The 20,430-nt window shown below is 51.1% G+C and overlaps 1 protein-coding gene across 7 annotated transcripts in view; it reads right to left on the reverse strand.

Annotated features, from left to right (window-relative positions):
* PAX5 (paired box 5) overlaps window positions 1–20,430 on the reverse strand; it is a 134,740-nt gene that overhangs the window by 81,361 nt on the left and 32,949 nt on the right. For all 7 annotated transcript variants that reach the window (XM_054287591.1, XM_054287589.1, XM_054287587.1 and 4 more), the window contains one exon: window positions 3,161–3,336. In XM_054287591.1, coding sequence (XP_054143566.1) covers window positions 3,161–3,336 — 176 coding nt within the window. The remainder of the gene's footprint in view (window positions 1–3,160; window positions 3,337–20,430) is intronic.

The raw sequence follows: 20,430 nt of genomic DNA on the forward strand, positions 1-20,430 counted from the left end.
ACACACCTGTGCTGCAGAGCACACGTGTACCTGTGCCCAGCTGCACCACTGGGTGTCAGGCTGCAAAACAAGGCAAGGAACAGCTGATGCCTTACTGCAGCCCCTTGATGCACAGCTTGTGACAGTCTTTAATGGTAGGAGCACACGGTGGGATCCCTGCCTCACCCAGCACACACAACCACCACTGTCTCTCTCAAAGCACTGTCTGATGCTTTATTTCCCTGTCACTGTCCAGTGGTTGCCTTCTCTCCCAACACAGTATGAGCCCTTCCCCAAATACAACTATCCATTCATCATCAGTCTCTCCACAGATACCGCAGTCTACAGCAGATGCGAAAGTTAATATGACTGTTGTCAACAGTACAGCATGGATTCGCAGATCCACAGAATATTCTGAGTTGCAAGGGACCCTCAAGGATAATTGACTCCAACTCTTAAGGCTCCAACTCTTAAGGAATTGAGCCCACAGTCTTGGTGTTATTAGCATCATAGTCTCACCGTGTCATAAGATGATAAATAACTCAAGAGCCCCCATTTTATGCAGGTTAACTGAGGGAAACATCAAGATGGGGAATTGAAGGAAGTGGATTGGAAGAACTCAAAGCAGAGGGTTACACACTGCTGAGCAATTACTCCCACACAGCCCATCAGCCCCTCTACCTACATAAAGGGCAATGGACCCAAAAAAGGCAAGGACAAATTTTGTGCAGAAAATGCACCAGGAGGGCTTTGGGCAGCACTTGGGAACCAAGCCTGATGAGGCTGCAAATACTGTGCTGTGCAGGAGGGACTTCTCTCGCCCTCACCATTGCCAAGGGCCTGCCACCAGCACGCAAGTGAGGAGCCACAAAACAGGAAGGAAAAGGGATCTACAGGGTGTATAGAGTAACAGTTATTCCAATAAAATACCTGGGCTCCTCCCCAAGTTAATAGTACTGGTGCATCAATAAGTTTTGTGCCAAAGCAAAATTAGTGGTGTTCAGCTGGCTGCTGCTGGATCACATCTCCATTGAAACGGGTAAAGTGGGTCAGCAGCTCATACCAGTCTTCTTCCCACATTCTGTCTCCATGGGAAGGAGTATCTTTTCTGTTCTTTCCTCTACAGAAAGTGCCTAGAGCTCCATGCATCCACCACTGATTTAGCTCCTAAAACACCACTTTGGGGTCCAGCAGCATTTTGGACAGACAAATGTCACCGGCAGATCTTGCTTTACTACAGCGTCTAATCCAGGGACAACTCTGGTTTTCCAAGGCATGTCATTAATATCCTCAGTATTTGATTTCTCATTGATTTCTTTGGCCTTACTAATTGATGCAGACAGCTTCTGCACTTTGGCTGAGCATCATACCAGCTTTGCTTGACTCACCAAGGAGGTGACACAGGGCTGTTTCTGCAAGAACTGGGGCTCACACAGCATCTCTGTGAACCACAGCAAGTCATACAGATCACATCTGGTCACGCTGAATGTTACCCTTCACATACCATCAAAAAGCAGAAACTGACCCCAAATAGCCACAAGACCTTAACCATGGTCCAGCCTTCTAAAAGCAAAGACCATACTCCAAGAAATATGAAAACAAACAACTAAAGATTTCTTTTGGAATTACATGTAAAAATGCCTGGCAACATGGTTCTACAAAGCACATTTTGGATCTCCTAACGTCAGATACCTCAGCATCTTACTTGACTTCTCAGAGCATGCAAGGAGTATCCTGTTCATCATATTAATATCAGCATATCTCCTATTTTAATAATCTGGCTGCTTTGAGCCATTCTAGTCACAACTCCTTATGTGGCCCTGGGAGATCATTTCTCCATCAAGAGCAAATACAAATATCCCGTATTTGATAATTGGGATAACACTTCAGCAATATCCTTATTCAAATCTCCCATTCTTCCTATAAAACCAGTAAAAGTTTATGTCTGAATAAATGTTCACTCGCTGCTGGAGGGTCTCCCAGGAGCTGCAGCTGGCCATGACTATGAGGCTCCAGACCAGAAAAACTAATCAAAAGCCCCCTCCCATCGCTGCTCCCTTTGCTGTTCTGGCCCCTGAGGTTTTGCAGGAACAGATCTAACAGGACACAGCTGCCAGGTGCCAGTGCTGGGAAGGCCTGCCAGGGCCCTGGGCACGGAGCCTGCCCTCGCCAGCATCCCCGGGTTCGGATGGGATAGCCACCATCTAGTGGCACGGGAAGGCCATTTCACCTTCCCGAGACAGCCACGGCCCGAGCTCACAGGCATCAGCAGCTCCCGCTCTACCACAGCGCTTGCAGCAGAGGTAAATCATTTTTAAAAAAGTATGCGCATTCCTTAACTGAAGCCACCATGGCAGTAGGCAGCCATGAGAGCATCTCCAATGGCCTTCAAATGTATAGACTCTTCCAAGGGGAATCAGTGTTAGAAAAGTCCATCCACCTTGCTAAAAAGCATGTCTGATATTAAGAACACTGAAGATTAATGGCTGAATACATCATTAAGTAGCAAGCTAGACCAATATCGGTGCTGACAGCAATATATTAATTTCTACCTCCTTCTCAGCAGCTAAATTAAATACTGCCACCTAAGAAGAAGAACACAGAGAGACATAGCTAATCAGTTTTTTCATGTGCTTCTATACTATGCCTGCAAAAATTGAATTTTTCCAAAATATTAGTGCCAAGTCCTCCTCAAACACACTCTAGATCCATAGGTGCAATTAATTTATCTTCACATACTAATCGGATGTTGCAGCAAATGGCCAGTTACATGTCTAATAAGCCACTTCTGGACACAAAAATTTGATTTGTGTCCACAATCATGCTCACTGTGAACCAAAATTAGGCACTGAGTTTTGCAAGTCTTCTCCTTGTTACCTGCACTGCCTGCTTTTGATCTAATAAAAAACATCAGAAGCTGTGGTGCTCTTTAGAGATTCTTTTGATGCCACTGGTCCAGATCAGGTGTCATTTCATAGCCAAACACTTGCTGATGATTGTACAGTGAGTGTTTACCTTAATTTTCTAATAGGTTTTAATAGCTAACATGGGCTCGGCTGAAATGAGCTCGACAAGACGTGTCTCCATATTTGTCATCTGAAACTGAAACGCCTTTGGTCATGTACACCAAACAGATCTCTGGAAAGCAGATCAGGAAAACATGAAATATTTGCACTGGTACCTGCTCTGGTTTGATGGGCTCAGTTGTTGTGAAAATGTCAGAATAATGCTGCCTCTCAAAGACACGATCCAACACTTCTAGCTGCTGCTGGGTGAAAAGGTCTCCTCGCATCTGCTTCCGAAGAAAATCTCTGCTTGGTAGAGAATGGCCATTTGGTACTGGAGATTCCTGAATACCTTTCAAAGAGGAGAGAGAAGAGGAAAAATGAGTAGTCTCATGATGTGACCTACAGCCTACAGCAGAGTGTCTTATTTTATCCCTTGAACAGATGTAGGTACCAGCACGGTGAAGTCATGAAGACTTTTTGAGAGGTTACAGTTTGCTGGAAAACACACTGTACAGTCTTGCATTACAGAAAACCTTTAACCCATCAAGAGCTTCACACAATATTTAAAGGCAGCATGCAGGATAACAATCACATTTTTCCTGCTTCAGGTTTCCTGTACCACCTGGGAAGCCGTCTGGCTCATGATCTGTGTGTAAGAGAACACAGAGGATGGGTGGATGGCCTGATGCTGGCAGTCACGGGCAGCTTGGGGCAGCGCCAGCAGGATGCTCTGTGCAGTCAGCACCCACACTCTCTGTCCCCTCCTGTGCCCCCTGCACGTCCTGCACAGCTCCATCCACGCTGAGCTCTGGGCTCTGGGCTCTGGGCTCTGGGCCCTGGGCTCTGGTCCCTGGGCTCTGGGCTCTGGGCTCTGGGCCCTGGGCTCTGGGCCCTGGGCTCTGGGCTCTGGGCCCTGGGCCCTGGGCTCTGGGCTCTGGGCTCTGGGCCCTGGGCTCTGAGCTCTGGGCTCTGAGCCCTGGGCTCTGGGCTCTGGGCTCTGAGCTCTGGGCTCTGGGCTCTGGGCTCTGGGCTCTGGGATCTGGGCCCTGGGCCCTGGGCTCTGAGCTCTGGGCTCTGGGCTCTGGGCTCTGGGCTCTGGGCTCTGAGCTCTGGGCTCTGGGCCCTGGGCTCTGAGCTCTGGGCTCTGGGCTCTGGGCTCTGGGCTCTGAGCTCTGGGCTCCGGGCTCTGGGCTCTGGGCCCTGGGCCCTGGGCCCTGGGCTCGGGGCTCTGGGCTCTGGGCTCTGGGCTCTGGGCCCTGGGCTCTGGGATCTGGGCTCTGGGCTCTGGGCTCTGGGCTCTGGGCTCTGGGCCCTGGGCTCGGGGCTCTGGGCTCTGGGCTCTGGGCTCTGGGCCCTGGGCTCTGGGATCTGGGCTCTGGGCTCTGGGCTCTGGGCTCTGGGCTCTGGGCTCTGGGCTCTGAGCTCTGGGCCCTGGGCTCTGGGATCTGGGCCCTGGGCTCTGGGCTCTGGGCTCTGGGCTCTGGGCTCTGAGCTCTGGGCTCTGGGCTCTGGGCCCTGGGCCCTGGGCCCTGGGCTCTGGGCTCGGGGCTCTGGGCTCGGGGCTCTGGGCACGGGGCTCTGGGCTCAGGGCTCTGGGCTCTGGGCTCTGGGCCCTGGGCTCTGGGCCCTGGGCTCTGGGCTCTGGGCTCTGGGCTCTGAGCTCTGGGCCCTGGGCCCTGGGCCCTGGGCTCTGGGCTCGGGGCTCTGGGCTCTGGGCTCTGAGCTCTGGGCTCTGGGCTCTGGGCTCTGGGCCCTGGGCCCTGGGATCTGGGCTCTGGGCTCTGGGCTCTGAGCTCTGGGCTCTGGGCCCTGGGCTCTGGGCTCTGGGCCCTGGGCTCTGGGCTCTGGGCTCTGAGCTCTGGGCTCTGGGCTCTGGGCTCTGGGCTCTGGGCCCCGGGCTCTGGGCTCTGGGATCTGGGCTCTGGGCTCTGGGCTCTGGGCTCGGGGCTCTGGGCTCGGGGCTCTGGGCTCTGGGCTCTGGGCTCTGAGCTCTGGGCTCTGGGCTCTGGGCTCTGGGCTCGGGGCTCTGGGCTCGGGGCTCTGGGCTCGGGGCTCTGGGCTCTGGGCTCTGGGCTCTGAGCTCTGGGCTCTGGGCTCTGGGCTCTGGGCTCGGGGCTCTGGGCTCTGGGCCCTGGGCTCTGGCACGGACTCTCTGTGCAGCTCTGTCAGCAGCACCAGCCCGTGCTGTGCTGTGCTAAGGTGGGGAATCCTGGGCTGAGTCCCCACTGCAGCACCCTCAGCCAGCCCCAGATGCGCTCCCGACCCTCCAATTCACTTTGTGTTTCTCCGGCTTACTGGCAGGACTCAAACCTGGGCTCCAAAGCACATTTTCCTCCTTCTCCCCTTTGGCAGAGGGTTTTAGCAGGAGTCACAAGTGACTGACCATGGCTGAAAAGCCATGAGACAAGTTTAAAAAACTGCTTGATTGGCAGTCTGAAAAGGATCTTGCATGGACTTGTTCCAATTTGCTTTTTGCAGATTCACAGTGGTTTCCTACTTTCTCTTCACCTGTCAGTGCTGGAAATACTGCAAAATTTTATGCACAGAAAACTGAGATCTGCAGTATTCCCAGGACTCCAGGAGGTGGAACTCCAAGAACAACAGTAAATATCAGATTTCTTCTCCAGATGGCAACATTGAACTAGACAGAGGGAGGAAATGTTTTAAAAATAGCATCTAGCTGCCAGAGTAGTTCTGAGGAGCAGAATTTAAATGCATCCTTAACAGCAAGATTTCCATGAGTGCTGCAGCTGCTTACAGTCCAAGAAGTCTGCAGAGGAATAACATCACCAAGACCTCCTCTGGCAGATTCTGCATCAAGTTTTTTGATTGCAAGTAGAGAGGAGATCTGAGAGAGGCGATCTGCACAAAAACAGCCCATTGCTGTAGACCTCCGTTGTGACCACAAGCACGTGCTGGCCGCCAGGAATACAAGGGATGCTTGGTGGACAAGATTTTTCACAAAGGACTATTGATTTAAGATCATCCTTCAGCAGAGATGGATTTTGCAGAAAATGCTGTCTATCCAGAAAACGAGGCTTCTTTGAGGCAGAGTCCTTGGACTGGGGAACCAACACAGGGAAATAGCTTTCAACCTCAGTTGCTAATGCTGAATTTAAGCCAAACTCTCCTTATACTGAACAGACATTTGATGTTAGCAGTTAATGCTGGGAGCTCCCTTCTCAGTTTGAGCTCAGCAATTTCAAAGACAACAACATTATATATGCCCTTTCTAGAGAAAGTAATGCAATTTTATCAAGGGTAGGTTATGGCTTTTGTGAAGTGGAAGGATCAGTTTTTCCACACAGGAAGGGAAACAAAAACCTGAAGCTGTGGTCTGAGTAGGATGTCCAAGTGTGAAAAGGTACAGAGGGATACAAGGAAGCAGTGTATTTTTCCTTTTTTTTTTTTTTTTTTTTTTTTTTTTACTATTCTAAATCAAATAGTGTCTAATAGACCCTGTGCTGAGTTTAGTCAACCATGGCTTATGGAATTAAAAATCTGTTTGGTAGGTGTATGGTATCACAGGGCCAGGGAGACCCTGTCTCTCGAGCATGGAAATGCTTGATGCTTGCTTTAAATTTCAGGTTAAACTGCTATTCACAATTTGGCATCAAAGTTAAAGCTTTATGCAGATTTGGGATAAAGGGGATGGCAAAAGGGAGTGAAATGATACAAGACAGTCATGACGAGAAAACTGTTCTTGGAGATGCCAGTACAGTCTGTGCGCTGATTGTGCATCCAGAGAAGTACAATGAGATCCCCTCATGTTTGAAAATGGAGCAGTAGTCCCACCTTTCACCAGCAGCACTTTTATTATGCAGATGATTGGGAGTGAGCACCTTGGAGAAGAGGAGGCCGATGGAAGGAAATGCTGGGCAGCAGGGTCAGGCGGAGGGAGGCCCAGGGCCAGTGCTGGGAAGGGTCTCCTACCCCAGAGCGTGGATCCAGGAGTAAAGGCAGCATCGTGCGCCCGTGCCATCACACCCAGCATCTGTCCCAGTGTCTGTCCCCTCATCCAGGGGGCACTGGGGCAGGGCTGGCCCTCAGACACTGCCCCCAAAGCACGAGGAAGAGGAGGGTATTTCAAAGCAAAGAAAGGATGAAGTCACGTGGAGATGGCAGAGGGGCTCTGGAGGGGTTTGGTCTCAAAGTCAGCACTGGTGTGCTGCAGCCACAATGGGCTGCCAGCTCACACCACCTGCACGTCCCTGCTTGCCAACACCTGCACTCGCTGTCCCGCGGACAAGAGATGGGATCAGCGCAGTCAGGCTGCCCTGGGATGAGGAGCAGGGCACGCAGCCCTGGCGCCGGGGAGGGGAGGGCAGGGGCTGGGCAGGGCCGACACTGCACCAGAGGAGCCACCCCAGCCTCCCTCACTGCGGCTGGCACCTGCTCTCTGCACCCCGGGAGCAAACGAAAAGCTCGTGCTTTCGCACTGTGGGAATTTGCACCAAATTCAGACTAATTTCCACCAAGTTCTGGATTCCACTGTAGAACTAAAGGACTTCCTGTACATGGCATATGACACACAGGAGTTCGTGAAGGTCTTCAGGATGTGTTTGGCCGTTTGACATTATATAAATAATACCATTAACATTATACATTGTTTAACTAGAATATCTTTGATAATTAAAGTACTGTTGGAAGGCTTGAAACAATTTTAATTATAAGTAGGCTCCAGGGAGCGATAAAAACATTTTTCATATAATCAGTGCATCCACATAGGGTTGCATTCACATATTTTATTGAAAATAGCAGTACGTGTATACCTACCCATTCTGCAAAACAGTTACTGATCGGCATTTTCCAGGTCTGCACAGCACCCTCCCCGGTTCCAAACTCACTGACAGGCATTTTCTTGGCAGGGAAAACGCAATCCTTTCCCACCCTGAAGTGCACGGACACCTTCTGTTCACACCTTGCCCAGAAAAACTGACCTGTGGTTTCACAACCAAAGGCAGGCATGCTGCTGTAGAAACTGGCCTGCCTTGGACATAATCTAGGTATTAAACACAAGCAAAGATTTTCTGTGGCTACCCAAAGTCTGAACAAGCCACCACAAGTCTGGGAAGAGTTAGTCACAGAAGGCATCTGCCTCTGGGGAGAGACACCATCCACAGTCCTGCTGACAAAAGTCTGCCCAGGTGATGTGAAAATCACCCTGAAAATATGGAATCACTGCATGGTTTGGGTTGGAAAGGACCTCACGTTCCATCAAGTTCCAGGCAGCTGCCACGGGCAGGGACACCTTCCACAACTCAGGTTGCCTAAAGTCCTGTCTGACCTGTCCTTGGACACTTCACCTAAATCATCTTTGTTAATTAAGAGCAAGTTATTTTCTGAGGACCTAAGCAAATAGCAAGATCAGTTTAAAGGATTTGATAGATTGAGATCCCATTTTTCTAATTCATTTCTGTGGTTAGATACTCGTCCATGACATGCCTTCTGAAACAGCAGGAGAATATTTGAAATTGCTAAATACAAGGAAATCAGAATTTTAGCAACCCTCACCAGACAATTCACTTGATTTAAAATACTATTTCTAAGACTACAGACCAAGATAAGAACAAAAGACGCTATCTTCACAAAATACTAAAGCATATTTAAAAGCCTTAAAGCTTAGTATGAAAACAAGGCAAAATATAGAAAGACCAGCAAAAGGCTCTGAAATATAGAAATGGTTCAGCTTCACCTTTTTTTATACTGATAAGGACGCCATCACAATTTCAGATAGTGATAAGACAAGGGGGAAGGGTTTTAAACTGAACAAAAGAGAGATTTATATGAGATGTTGGGAAGAAATCCTTCCCTGGCAGGATGGGCAGGCCCTGGCACGGCTGGGGCTACCCCTGCATCCCTGGCACTGCCCGAGGCCAGGCTGGACACTGGGACAGCCTGGGACAGTGGGAGGGGTCCCTGCCATGGCAGGGTATGGAACAAGGTGGTCCTAAAGGCCCACTTCAACACAAAGTGCTTTATGATTCTATGAATCTGGGTAAATACTGTGTTATACTTTGGGACAGACCTTGCCCTGGTGCAGTTCCACTTGAGAGTGTCAGCAAGGCAACAATAGCTGAGAAACAGATGCCAACCACAAATCCAGCTGGACTAGTATTTCCAATGCTATTAATAATAAAGGTGTGCCATGAGGTGTGCACCTCCACGGTAGATTCATCTGATGCAGTGCTCTTCTGAAGATAAAAGGAATCTACTGGCTTCAGATTTTCAGGTTGTTTGTTTTCTTTTTTTGCGCAATACGCTTATACAGGGTAAATCAAGGAAATACATAGCTAGTGCCATGAACAGCCTACATTCATAAAGGACATGATTTCTGCCTCTAATTTGTACTGTCCAACTTCATTACCTGTTATCATACCTAATTACTTCACCTTATAGGGAAATGCAGGCTAATTAGGGAGGATGTTATTCACCACATTTAAAACATTATGAAGCAAATGAAATATTACCAGGAGGCAAAAAGGTGATTTGTTTTCTTGTAGCATGCCTGTAAATTAGTCCAGAGAAGATAAAGACTCTGTTTAATTACCACATGGAAGGTTTTGTTTAAAACGTAAGCTGAATTTTCACACCACCTCCTCAGGATTGTATACATTTGGCAGACAGCTGCCCCAGAATGCTCTTCCCAGCAAAGCATTAGTTTCAGGACCACATATGTGAAGAGAGATCTTTGTATTTACACTATTCAAATTTTCTAAGTCCTGGGTTTTTTTCTTTTCTGAAGGACAATATCACTAAAAAGGGTCTATATATTTTGAAGTGTATAGCTGATCACTGTGCAAATATTTTCAAGAGAAATCACCGTATTTCACAAAGGTAGGAACGAGTTCTATCATAGATCAAAGTGAGAAAGAAGGGAAAAAAAATGATAAATCATCAGAGATCCAAAAATACTTTTCATTTGGAGGAGATATCAGGCCATTTCAGTGGCACTGATAGAGTCTCTGCTCTGTCTCCATTACCACTGAAGGCAGCCGGAGTCAGGAGCTGACTACGCTAGATTATATTCCCTATAAGATGGTCACCAATATATATATATCTGATCTTCAACCTCTATTGATTGACCAATTTCACAAGCAAAGACTGGTGAAATGAAGCTGAAATGAACATCATGCTTTAACTCATTGAACCCATCAGGCCTGAGTTAATCTCACTGCCCACTGTCTCTGATAGAATTCAATTGATCAATCATGTTTCGGTGATAGTACCATTTCAGTGGCTTATTGCTTCTTCATTTCAAGCCTTGACCTGTTAGATATACTTGGACCAGCTCAGCTCCTTCTGGAGACACGGAGACCCACATCTGCCAGCAGCAGCGCATTGTCCTGCCTCCAAGCACAGGAAAACTCCAGGGAGCACCGCTGAACACTCTCATATTCTGTTTTTACAGGTATTCCACCAAATTTGCAGTCAGGATGTGTGAGGGCATGAGGAATCTGAATGGCCCAAATTCAGTGCCCCCTTGTCAGTGCTTGGACAAGCAAGGGCAGTGCCAGTTTGGTGGCCTTGAGTACAGCCCAAGTGGCGCGCACTCCCAGCACCCAGCAGGCTGCCCCAGAGCAGCCCCAGCTGAGCACTGCCAGCACACAGGGGCACAGGGCTGCTCAGAGCTCACCACGCACTGCATGGTAAGGGGTGCTCAGGGATGTTCCATCTGCCATGCAAATGCACAGCCGGCCTGAGTGCATCCCGTGTCTCACTGAGCTGGCCTCCCTGCTGCCCTTTGCTCCTCCCTGCGCTGCTGCAGACAGGCACCACGTGGATCCTGCTGCACCTTGCTCCCAGCTGCCCGTACCCAGCCAGCAGGAGCTGCAGGGCCCCTGGCCCTCCCCAGGCTGCCTTCCCCCATGCACAGCCTTGCAGCCCCTCAAGTGAGCCCTCAGCACACCACGCTCCTTCCAGAGCTCCCCTCTGGCTGCAGAGCAGGTCCAGCCGGCGCCTGTGCCTCCAGCACCAGGCCTGCACTGGCTCTGGGCAATGGCAGAAGCGACACAAAAGGAGCTATGCCAGTCATTGGCCTGCCAGTGCTGCTCTTCCTGAAATGCTCAGTGGCACAGCCATCAGCACTGTGCCGCCAGACGCTTCTGGCCCTTCACTGATGAGTGACGCAGCTCTTCTCCACCAAGGGAACATTTGTGTCTTTTCTGAAGGTCCTCCCTGGTGCACGAAGTGCAGTCAGGCTGTGTGCCCACCAGACACACGAGCTGGAGCTGTGCCAGCGCACCCTCGAGCTGCCACCCACAGCATTGCTGCACATCTGCACAGCAAAGCTGGTTATGGGACTCACCAACAAAGTGGGCTTTATTTATTGAACAGATTTCCCATGAGATTACAGCTGTCCTCCTCCTACAGTTATTTTAATCCCACTGTAGCCATATATGGAAAAGCTTTTACGTATCTCCAAGGAAAACCTGCGATCTCCGCCATCCCACATTCCACAAAGATATGGTAGGGCCTCACACCTCAGCAGCCCTGATGCTTGTGAATCTGACGGCATATACATCTGAGCAAACATTTGTGCAAATAGTGCCACTGAGTGGAGCTGGATTGCTTGTGCACCTGCCCAGATACCATCAGGATGGACTTTGCACACACAGGACACAGCCCTGCACCAGGGTGCAGAGAGTGCCCCTGGGCTGGGGCCCTCCCACAGGCCAGAGCAGGGGACAGCAGGCTGGCTTTGTGGTGCTGCCCCGCAGCTCCAGCGAGGGGCTTTGCTGGCTGCTGCAGCAGAGCCAGCTGCACTGCGCCCTGCCCTGCTGCACAGGTGCCCACCCCGTGGGGAGCAGCAACGTGTGGAGCAGCACGGGCTGCTGTCCTGGCCATCCCCAGCCTGGCAGCATCCTCAGGGAGCCACAGGGATGCCCATGGGCACCGGCCCCGCCTTATGGCAGCGTCTACCTGAGAGCAGGGACTGGGGGGACTGATGGAACCACTGCAAGTTTTGTGACTGCTCTTCTGCCACCGTTTGATATTTAAACAACAGCAAAAACCATGTCGGTGACAGCCCCCTGCATGGTGGGGAATTTAGAAGTGCAGAGAGGAGGGTCGAGAGGAAGAGGCTGAGCAGAGCGGAGCAGACACCCAGGCCTGGCACAGAGAGTGGGAATGTGCATCCCTCCGTGGCTCCTGGGCCACAGGAGACTGCGGCCACCTGGAAAAGCCTCCAGGCTCAGGCACCCCTTGGCCATGCCTGCAGTGTCACGTAGAAACATGCTTGTACTTCTGTGATTTCTGTAGTAACTGAGGTGAGCTGTAACTCCAATAGTTATACACAAAATGCCATGACAAGTTCCTTAAAAAATCATTATGTGAAACTGACTATTTTCCTAATCCATTTTTGTCAGCTGTGTTCAGCTTTAGAGACATGCACTTTATATCATGCACTCCCAGCTCAAAGGGCATTTTTAAAAGGTTGTTAAAAGCTTATTGAAACAATTTTAACATAGTTTATGCCTACTTCCATACCATGTCATAGCATATATTTTCGTCACTTCTTTCGAAAAAATAATTTCTATATATGCCTGGGTGACAAAGACTAATGCAGGTTGCAGATGAAACTGTGCTCTGTGTAGGCCTGGAAATGCTAAATGGCCTCTCGTTCCAAACGAGCAGGAGAGGATTTACAGCTCTGAAAAATACTAGGAGACAGAAATTTGACAGCCAAAGGAAAAGTGGTGTTAGGAGATGCAGCCCGATGGGGTCTGCACAAGCAGTGACCAGCTCTGGAGCTCTGCTGCAGGTGGGAAGCCTTCAAGCAAGGCAAACCTCCTAAGAAATGCAGAGGACTCCCAAACAGCAATGCTACTCCTCCTAAAATGCAAATTCCTAGCAGAGCATTGAAGCTGTACCACCAAGATACGATGAGGCTGGTGAGATGAGATTTACTAAAAGCAAAGGAGAGAAAAAACCCATGGAAGATGCAGTTTGCTCTACCAGCAGCAGTGTTCTGCATTGTCTCACAAATGAGGGGTGTCCTTGCACATTTCCTGGGCAATTATCCACAAAGACCACTAATAAGGAGTTCTTAATACCTGCAGGCTTTTCTTGAGCATAAATGAGATATCACCTGATTTTACAAAATCACAAACAGTGGTCTCAAGCCTTCAAGTGTTGACACAAAGAATGAACCAAAAGCACAGATGACACCACCACAATGGCTCGCAGCCATAATGCAATACACAGGAAAAACCATCATTATGAAATGTAATATACAGCTACAGGTTTTTACAAGAACCACAAAGTGCAATGATATTTTTACATGTTTTATTTGCATGCATTAGCTGGGAGAAATTATGCCTTAAAAATCCTCCACAGCTGTATAAGGCAGATCTAACACTTAAATTCCTGTGTACTTGTTACGCCCAGGAGCCAGTGCTGCTCTTTGCCTTCATTTCCTGCCTACCTGAACGCAGGTAGGTGACCCGAGGCTGGGAGTGCCCGAGGCACCCCGCGCAGTTTGCTGCGTGGTCTGGCAGCTGCCAGGGCCACGGAGGGCAGCAGCAGTGCCCGAGCGAGTGGCACTGACGGGAGGTGCCCCCAGCTGCCCCCGCCCTGTGCTGGGCAGCCCCTGGCACCCCGCAGCCCCGGGCACTCTGCAGCCCCTGGCACCCTGCAGCCCCGGGCACCCCGCAGCCCCGGGCACCCGGCAGCCCCGGGCACCCTGCAGCCCCGGGCACTCTGCAGCCCCTGGCACCCTGCAGCCCCGGGCACCCCGCAGCCCCGGGCACCCGGCAGCCCCTGCCCCGCAGCCCCGGGCACCCCGCAGCCCCTGGCACCCTGCAGCCCCTGGCACCCCGCAGCCCCTGGCACCCCGCAGCCCCGGGCACTCTGCAGCCCCTGGCACCCTGCAGCCCCGGGCACCCTGCAGCCCCTGGCACCCCGCTGCCCCGGGCACTCTGCAGCCCCTGGCACCCCGCAGCCCCGGGCACCCGGCAGCCCCGGGCACCCTGCAGCCCCGGGCACTCTGCAGCCCCTGGCACCCTGCAGCCCCTGGCACCCTGCAGCCCCTGGCACCCCGCAGCCCCTGGCACCCTGCAGCCCCTGGCACCCCGCAGCCCCTGCCCCGCAGCCCCTGGCACCCCGCAGCCCCTGGCACCCTGCAGCCCCTGCCCTGCAGCCCCGGGCACCCTGCAGCCCCGGGCACTCTGCAGCCCCTGGCACCCCGCAGCCCCTGGCACCCCGCAGCCCCGGGCACTCTGCAGCCCCTGGCACCCTGCAGCCCCGGGCACCCTGCAGCCCCTGGCACCCCGCTGCCCCGGGCACTCTGCAGCCCCTGGCACCCCGCAGCCCCGGGCACCCGGCAGCCCCGGGCACCCTGCAGCCCCGGGCACTCTGCAGCCCCTGGCACCCTGCAGCCCCTGGCACCCTGCAGCCCCTGGCACCCCGCAGCCCCTGGCACCCTGCAGCCCCTGGCACCCCGCAGCCCCTGCCCCGCAGCCCCTGGCACCCCGCAGCCCCTGGCACCCCGCAGCCCCTGGCACCCCGCAGCCCCTGGCACCCTGCAGCCCCTGGCACCCCGCAGCCCCTGGCACCCCGCAGCCCCGGGCACCCCGCAGCCCCTGGCACCCCGCAGCCCCGGGCACCCCGCAGCCCCTGGCAGCCGCCGCCTGCAGGAGCGAGGGCACCGCGCTGCTGCCACCAGCCCAGCTCTCACTCGTCAGCTGGCACGGGAGATGCTGTGAGTTAACGGGCGTGCAGAGCAAAATCTAGGGGGATGAGGGGTGGACACGGTCTCTCCCAATGTCTCTGAGGTTTTTGACATGGTTTCCCACCACCTCCTCCTGGAGAAACTGGTAGGAGGAAAAGCGGGCTCACAGCAGCCCTCTGAAATTCAGCGAAGACAAATGCAAAGTCTGGCGCTTGGGAAAACAGAACCGGGAGTGCAGCCCGAGGTGGGACCAGCCTGGCTGGGGAGCAGGTCTGCTGAAGGGGCCCTGAGGGCGCTGGTGGACGCCAATGTCAGTGAGAATGAGCAGGATGCTGGGCTGCATCCACAAAGGTGCTGCCAACAGAGAGAGACAAGTCATTGCCACTCTGCCCTCAGTATCTGGGGTGCTGTGCTCAGTTTTGGACAGCACTGTGCCAAACAGGTGTGGACAGGCTGGAGAAGGGCCACAGAGATGAACCGAGGGCTGGGTAGCTGCCGTAAGAGCAGAGGCTGAATGATCTGAGTTTGCTCAGCCTTAGGAAAAGCAGGCTTAGAGGAGACCTTATGGTCACAATCCACTTGTAAAAGTGTGCCTGCAAAGAAGATGAAGGCTCCCTTTTTTACAAGGAATGAGATGGAAAAGATATGGGGTAATGGGTGCAAGTGAGTCCTGGGGAGATTCCAGCTGGACACACAAAGAAAATTATTTGCAATGAGAGCAAGCAGCCACTGGCATAACCTGGGCAGGGAAGAGCTGGATTCCTCAATGCTGGGCACTCCTAGGATGTGGCCGAGCAGAGTATTGGACTGTCTCATCTAGACCATGCTTTTGCCAATAACGTTTGGACCAGACAGTGCTTGAGCCCCCTTCCAGCCTGTGTTGTAGGATTCCGCATGAAAAAGGGAAATGGTGACCCAACAAAAACATGCCTCTGGATATGCTTGTGTTCCATGGTTCTGCTGTAAATGCTCTGACACTCTGCAGACTGAACAAAATTAAACAGCCAAGATTTTACTTTTAAGGAAAAACAGTGTAGCCCTTTTCTAATTGCTGCAATTAATTAGTGTCACCTAAACATTAATTATTTATCCTGCAGTAAACTTAGCAATCTACAGTACAAGTCCCCTGATGCTGTGCTTATCACACAGAAGCCCTTATTAAGCACGTGTGGGTGAATCACCCTGCATGTATTTGTGCTATTTCAAAACCTGATTTCATTCACTCGGAGGCTGAGGGCATCACTGTTTGGGCCACATCACAGAAATTCTTGCAAAGGTCTCCTGAGCTGGAGAGACAGATCTGTGCTCATTCCTGCAGCTTCAGTTGAGACAAAGACTCCAGGAACATCCTCACCACACCAGCAGGTGAGGCTGACCTCTGTGCCAGTTTTTCTAATCTCAGTTATTTCCATACCATCTAATCAGATAACTGCTCCAGGAAAAGAATAATTATATATATATATATATATATATATATACAAAAACTTATTTAATTTTATATATATATAAATATATATGGAGAAGGAGAGAGAGAGAAAAAGAGAGAGATGGCTACATCTCAGAAAATAAATTTGGAAGACCACTGTATCCAATGTTTCCCAACAGCCAGATGTTGCAAACCAGTGGTTTCCATGACTCAGTGAGGGTGGCCTGAGGGTGAATGCCTGGCCTGGCAGACAAAGTCTTGTCTCTCTCTGTGTTTGCATGGTGCCACAGGAGCCAAGGGCACAACTCTCACTGCACCTGCCAAGCTGCAGCGATGGGGAAATTTTCCAGACTTTTCATTCAATACAAAAGCACTTGTAGACTGAAACTGAATCTTGTTCTCAAGCAGAGAGCATTTCTGAATAACTGTGTGACACAAAGGCCTACTGGGAAAATACTGAACATGTGGGTAGACCTCATCCGGAGACTTTATAAGGAAATTTATTTTAGTTTTACAGTTCAAAATCATTTCAGCGCTTAAATAGAAGTCAGCTTATATGGAATCATAGAATCACAAATTCAATCACATTGGAGAAGTCTTCTAAGATCGTCAAGACCAGCCATTTACCCAGGTCTGCCAAGACCACCACTAGTCCGTGCTCCTAAGCAACATGTCTACAGATATTTTAAATCCCACTAGGCATGGTGACTGCACCCCTGGCCTGGACAGCCTGTTTCAATGTTTGGCACCCATTTCTGTGAATAATTTTTTCATAATATCTAATCTAAACCAGTCACAGCTGAAGGTAATTTTCTCTCACCCTGTCACAGAATCCCAAACTGCTTTGGGTTGGAAGGGAAATTAAAGCTCCTCTCATTCCACCTCCCACTGTCCCAGGCTGTTCCAAGCCCCATCCAGCCTGGCCTTGGGCACTGCCAGGGATGCAGGGGCAGCCCCAGCTGCTCTGGGCACCTGTGCCAGGGCCTGCCCACCCTGCCAGGGAACAATTCCTCATTGCCAAGGTCCCGTCTAACTCTGCTCTCTGTGAGTCTGAAGACATCACCCCCTGTGCTGTTATCCATCTATCTATCTATCTATCTATCTATCTATCTATCTATCTATCTATCTATCATCTACACTTAGAAGTATTTGAAGGTAAATAAGCCATCACTTCTCATGACTAACCAAGCCTGGGCAAGCACCAGTCTGTCCTCACCCACCAGCTGCTCCTGCTATTTATGTAAAAGACAAAAACTTTTCCTTTAGAAAGGTTTACGGAATCTTTAAGAGAGGTTCATTATAATTTTTCACGGTTTCATTTCCCCATCTCTTTTAGACTTTATTCTCTTTAGAAAGGAAGGCAGCACACTGAGGATGCACACTGCCTAAAATGTTTCTTCCTTACCTACAAGACACACGTGTATACATAAACATTTACATGTAGCCATGTGTTCTTCACAGAACCATGCAGAACCATGTCCATTTCCCCACATCCCAGCCAAAGGCAGCCCAGAGGGCAAGACAAAACCACACAGGATTCACAAAAATTATTGGATTGCACTACAGTACTTTTAGGTAAAATCTCTGAAAGGGACTTTTTCTAAGAAAAAAGGAGAGAAGGAGAAGGAGAAGGAGAAGGAGAAGGAGAAGGAGAAGGAGAAGGAGAAGGAAAGGGAAAGGGAAAGGGAAAGAAAAAAAGAAAAAGAAAAAAAAAGAAAGAAAAAGAAAAAGGAAAAAGAAAAAGAAAAAGAAAAAGAAAAAGAAAAAGAAAAAGAAAAAGAAAAAGAAAAAGAAAAAGAAAAAGAGAAAACTTGTAACACGTGACTCTGCTACTGCTGCAAAAGGGTGGCCAGGGGCTTGGGCAGGGGGGCTGCTGACTGCCCCAGCAGGAGCTGAGGGGTCCCTGCCCTGTCACCCATGCCAGTGTTCCTGTCCCTGGCAGTTACTGCGGCAAGCAGTGACTGAGGGCCTGCGCAGCGCTGGGATTCCCTGGGAGCACCCTGCACCTGCACCGCTGCCCAGATGCCCCCCTGCAGCAGCCGAGCCCCTCGAGCCCCGTGGAATGCCCGTCACGCCCTGTGCCCGGGCCCCGGGAGGGCAGCCTGTGTGCCAGGGCTGCCCACCGGCTCCAACGCCGCCCCGCGCCCCCGGAATGTGGGCACCAGTCGTTGCCATAACACACTCGATTGTTCTCAGCAGTGCTCCAGCAAATAAAGCCATTAATTACAGCCTTTCCCTGAGCCGCTGTTGGCTGGAGCAGCAATCAATGTGCAACCCCTCATTGCCTGCTCTCGGGGAGCAGAGACAGATGCCATAAAAATGATGCGCAGCCCGCGCCAGCGCCGCCGGCTCTGCGCCCGGAGCGGCCGCCACGCTGCTCTGACACGCGATACCGTATTTATTTATTTGGCCTGCTCAGCCGTGGGGGAAGGCACGCCATTAGGCCATCATTTTTATCTTATAACGTCGATTTACTTATACTGATTGGCTTCCTGCCGCCAAATATCAATTAAATTGCAAATGCCTGCTGAAGCTTACTTTATGTCTCTTTTTGCTCATTTCCCTTTTCTTTCTTTTTCTTTCTTTCTTTCTTTCTTTCTTTCTTTCTTTCTTTCTTTCTTTCTTTCTTTCTTTCTCTCTCTTTCTTTCTTTCTCTCTCTCTCTCTTTCTTTCTTTCCTTCCTTCCTTCCTTCCTTCCTTCCTTCCTTCCTTCCTTCCTTCCTTCCTTCCTTCCTTCCTTCCTTCTTTCCTTCCTTCCTTCCTTCCTTCCTTCCTTCTTTCTTTCTTTCTCTCTCTCTCTCTCTCTCTTTCCCCTTCCTTTTCTTAGAGGGGGAGAGAGAGAGGGAAAGAGAACCAGAGAACCCTATGTTCAAACATAATTTAGTTTATTTCCCTTTCCATATCTCAAAGGAAAATCTATATCTCCCCCTGGAAGGCCATTTGCCCTTTGTTATTGGGAGCTGAGGTATCACAGCAGTGGGCAATTTGTTTCAGCTGACTATCGCCAGCCCATCAGGACTGCTCAGACCTCTGCCATTTCAAAGCAATTGTATCTGGTATTTCCATTTATGATTTGTTTTTAACAGTTGCCAGTACCCACCAGATGAATGGGTTTCAGATCCCACAGAGTGTGCCCACCCCTTCCTGCCACAGCCCGCTCCTGTCCCAAGATGTTTATCACCTTGCCGATGCAGGTTTGTGCCTGTCCCGCTGTCAGAGCCCTTGCTGGCTCAGGCTGCTGTGTCTCAGGAGGCGACAGGGTGGCCGAGCTGCCAGGGCCGGTGAGCTGTACCGTGACAAGCAGCTGCACAGTGGGCACTCACACGTGGCGAGCGCCGGGAGCAGGAGCCTATCCAGGGGCTGCAGGTGGGCTCACCTGGCTTTGTCATGGCCATGGGGGCTGCACCTGGGGCAGCGCCTGGGGAAAGGCTGACCCAGGCACGGGACCTGCTGGCACCAAGGCGATGTGTTAGACCTCACACTCCCGCTGCTGCGACCCTCCAGAGCCCATGGAGAGCTCTGGCACAAGGCCCAGAGCATCACAGCTCACAGGCAAACACACACCCCACCGCAGCGTCTAGAGCACCTCTGCCCGTGCCCGCAGAGACACACAGGGATGGCACCACATCACACTGATGGGGCTGCAGGCCCTGAGGGGAGCACCAGTGACCAAATCAAGCCTCTCTGGCAGGCAGAGACTCACGGCAGCACTGAGAATTGGAGGGGAACCAAGAAGGGTAAAGCACAGCTGAAATGCAACCAGGATGGAAAGAAGAGCACCAACCACGAATGAGGAACCGTCAGGTTCTCACCCAGCAGCACACTGCCTCTGACTTCCCAGAGTGCATGGGTTCACCAAGGGAAAAATCAGATCCCAAGTCCAAGAAAACTCATCTACAGCCTCTCCAGATGCAGAGGGCAGCCTTTCTGCCTTTACCTGTGCTGTGCTCACACACTGGGCCCTCGAGTGGGGCCAGAGGAAGGAGCACAGCATGAGAGCACACACATTGCCACGCATGCACTGAACACATTGTAATCTCCTATCAGCCAAGTCCTACCTCTTACAACTGTCTGAAATGAGTCAAAAAATTCTTTGGCAATTTAGAAAAATGCAGGTAAGTTTATTCTGGGCTTGCCAGGTATCAGGGTGATTATCACATCATTGCCAATTACCTTCGCCACAAGGTTTTGGAACTTTTTGTAAAGGTTTAGCAAGGTTTAAAAACCTGGGCCCACGTATTTGAACACTGCAGTCAGAGAGCAGGAGAACAAACAGTGAGGATGAACCAATGAGCACATACACACCTACAACTGTGTCTTCAGTTAAAGCATACATACTCTGTATG

Source organism: Melozone crissalis, unplaced genomic scaffold (genome assembly GCF_028551555.1).
Source record: "Melozone crissalis strain CALT ecotype California unplaced genomic scaffold, PUWL_Pcris_2 ptg000060l_1, whole genome shotgun sequence".
In the NCBI taxonomy this organism is placed as follows: Eukaryota; Metazoa; Chordata; class Aves; order Passeriformes; family Passerellidae; genus Melozone; species Melozone crissalis.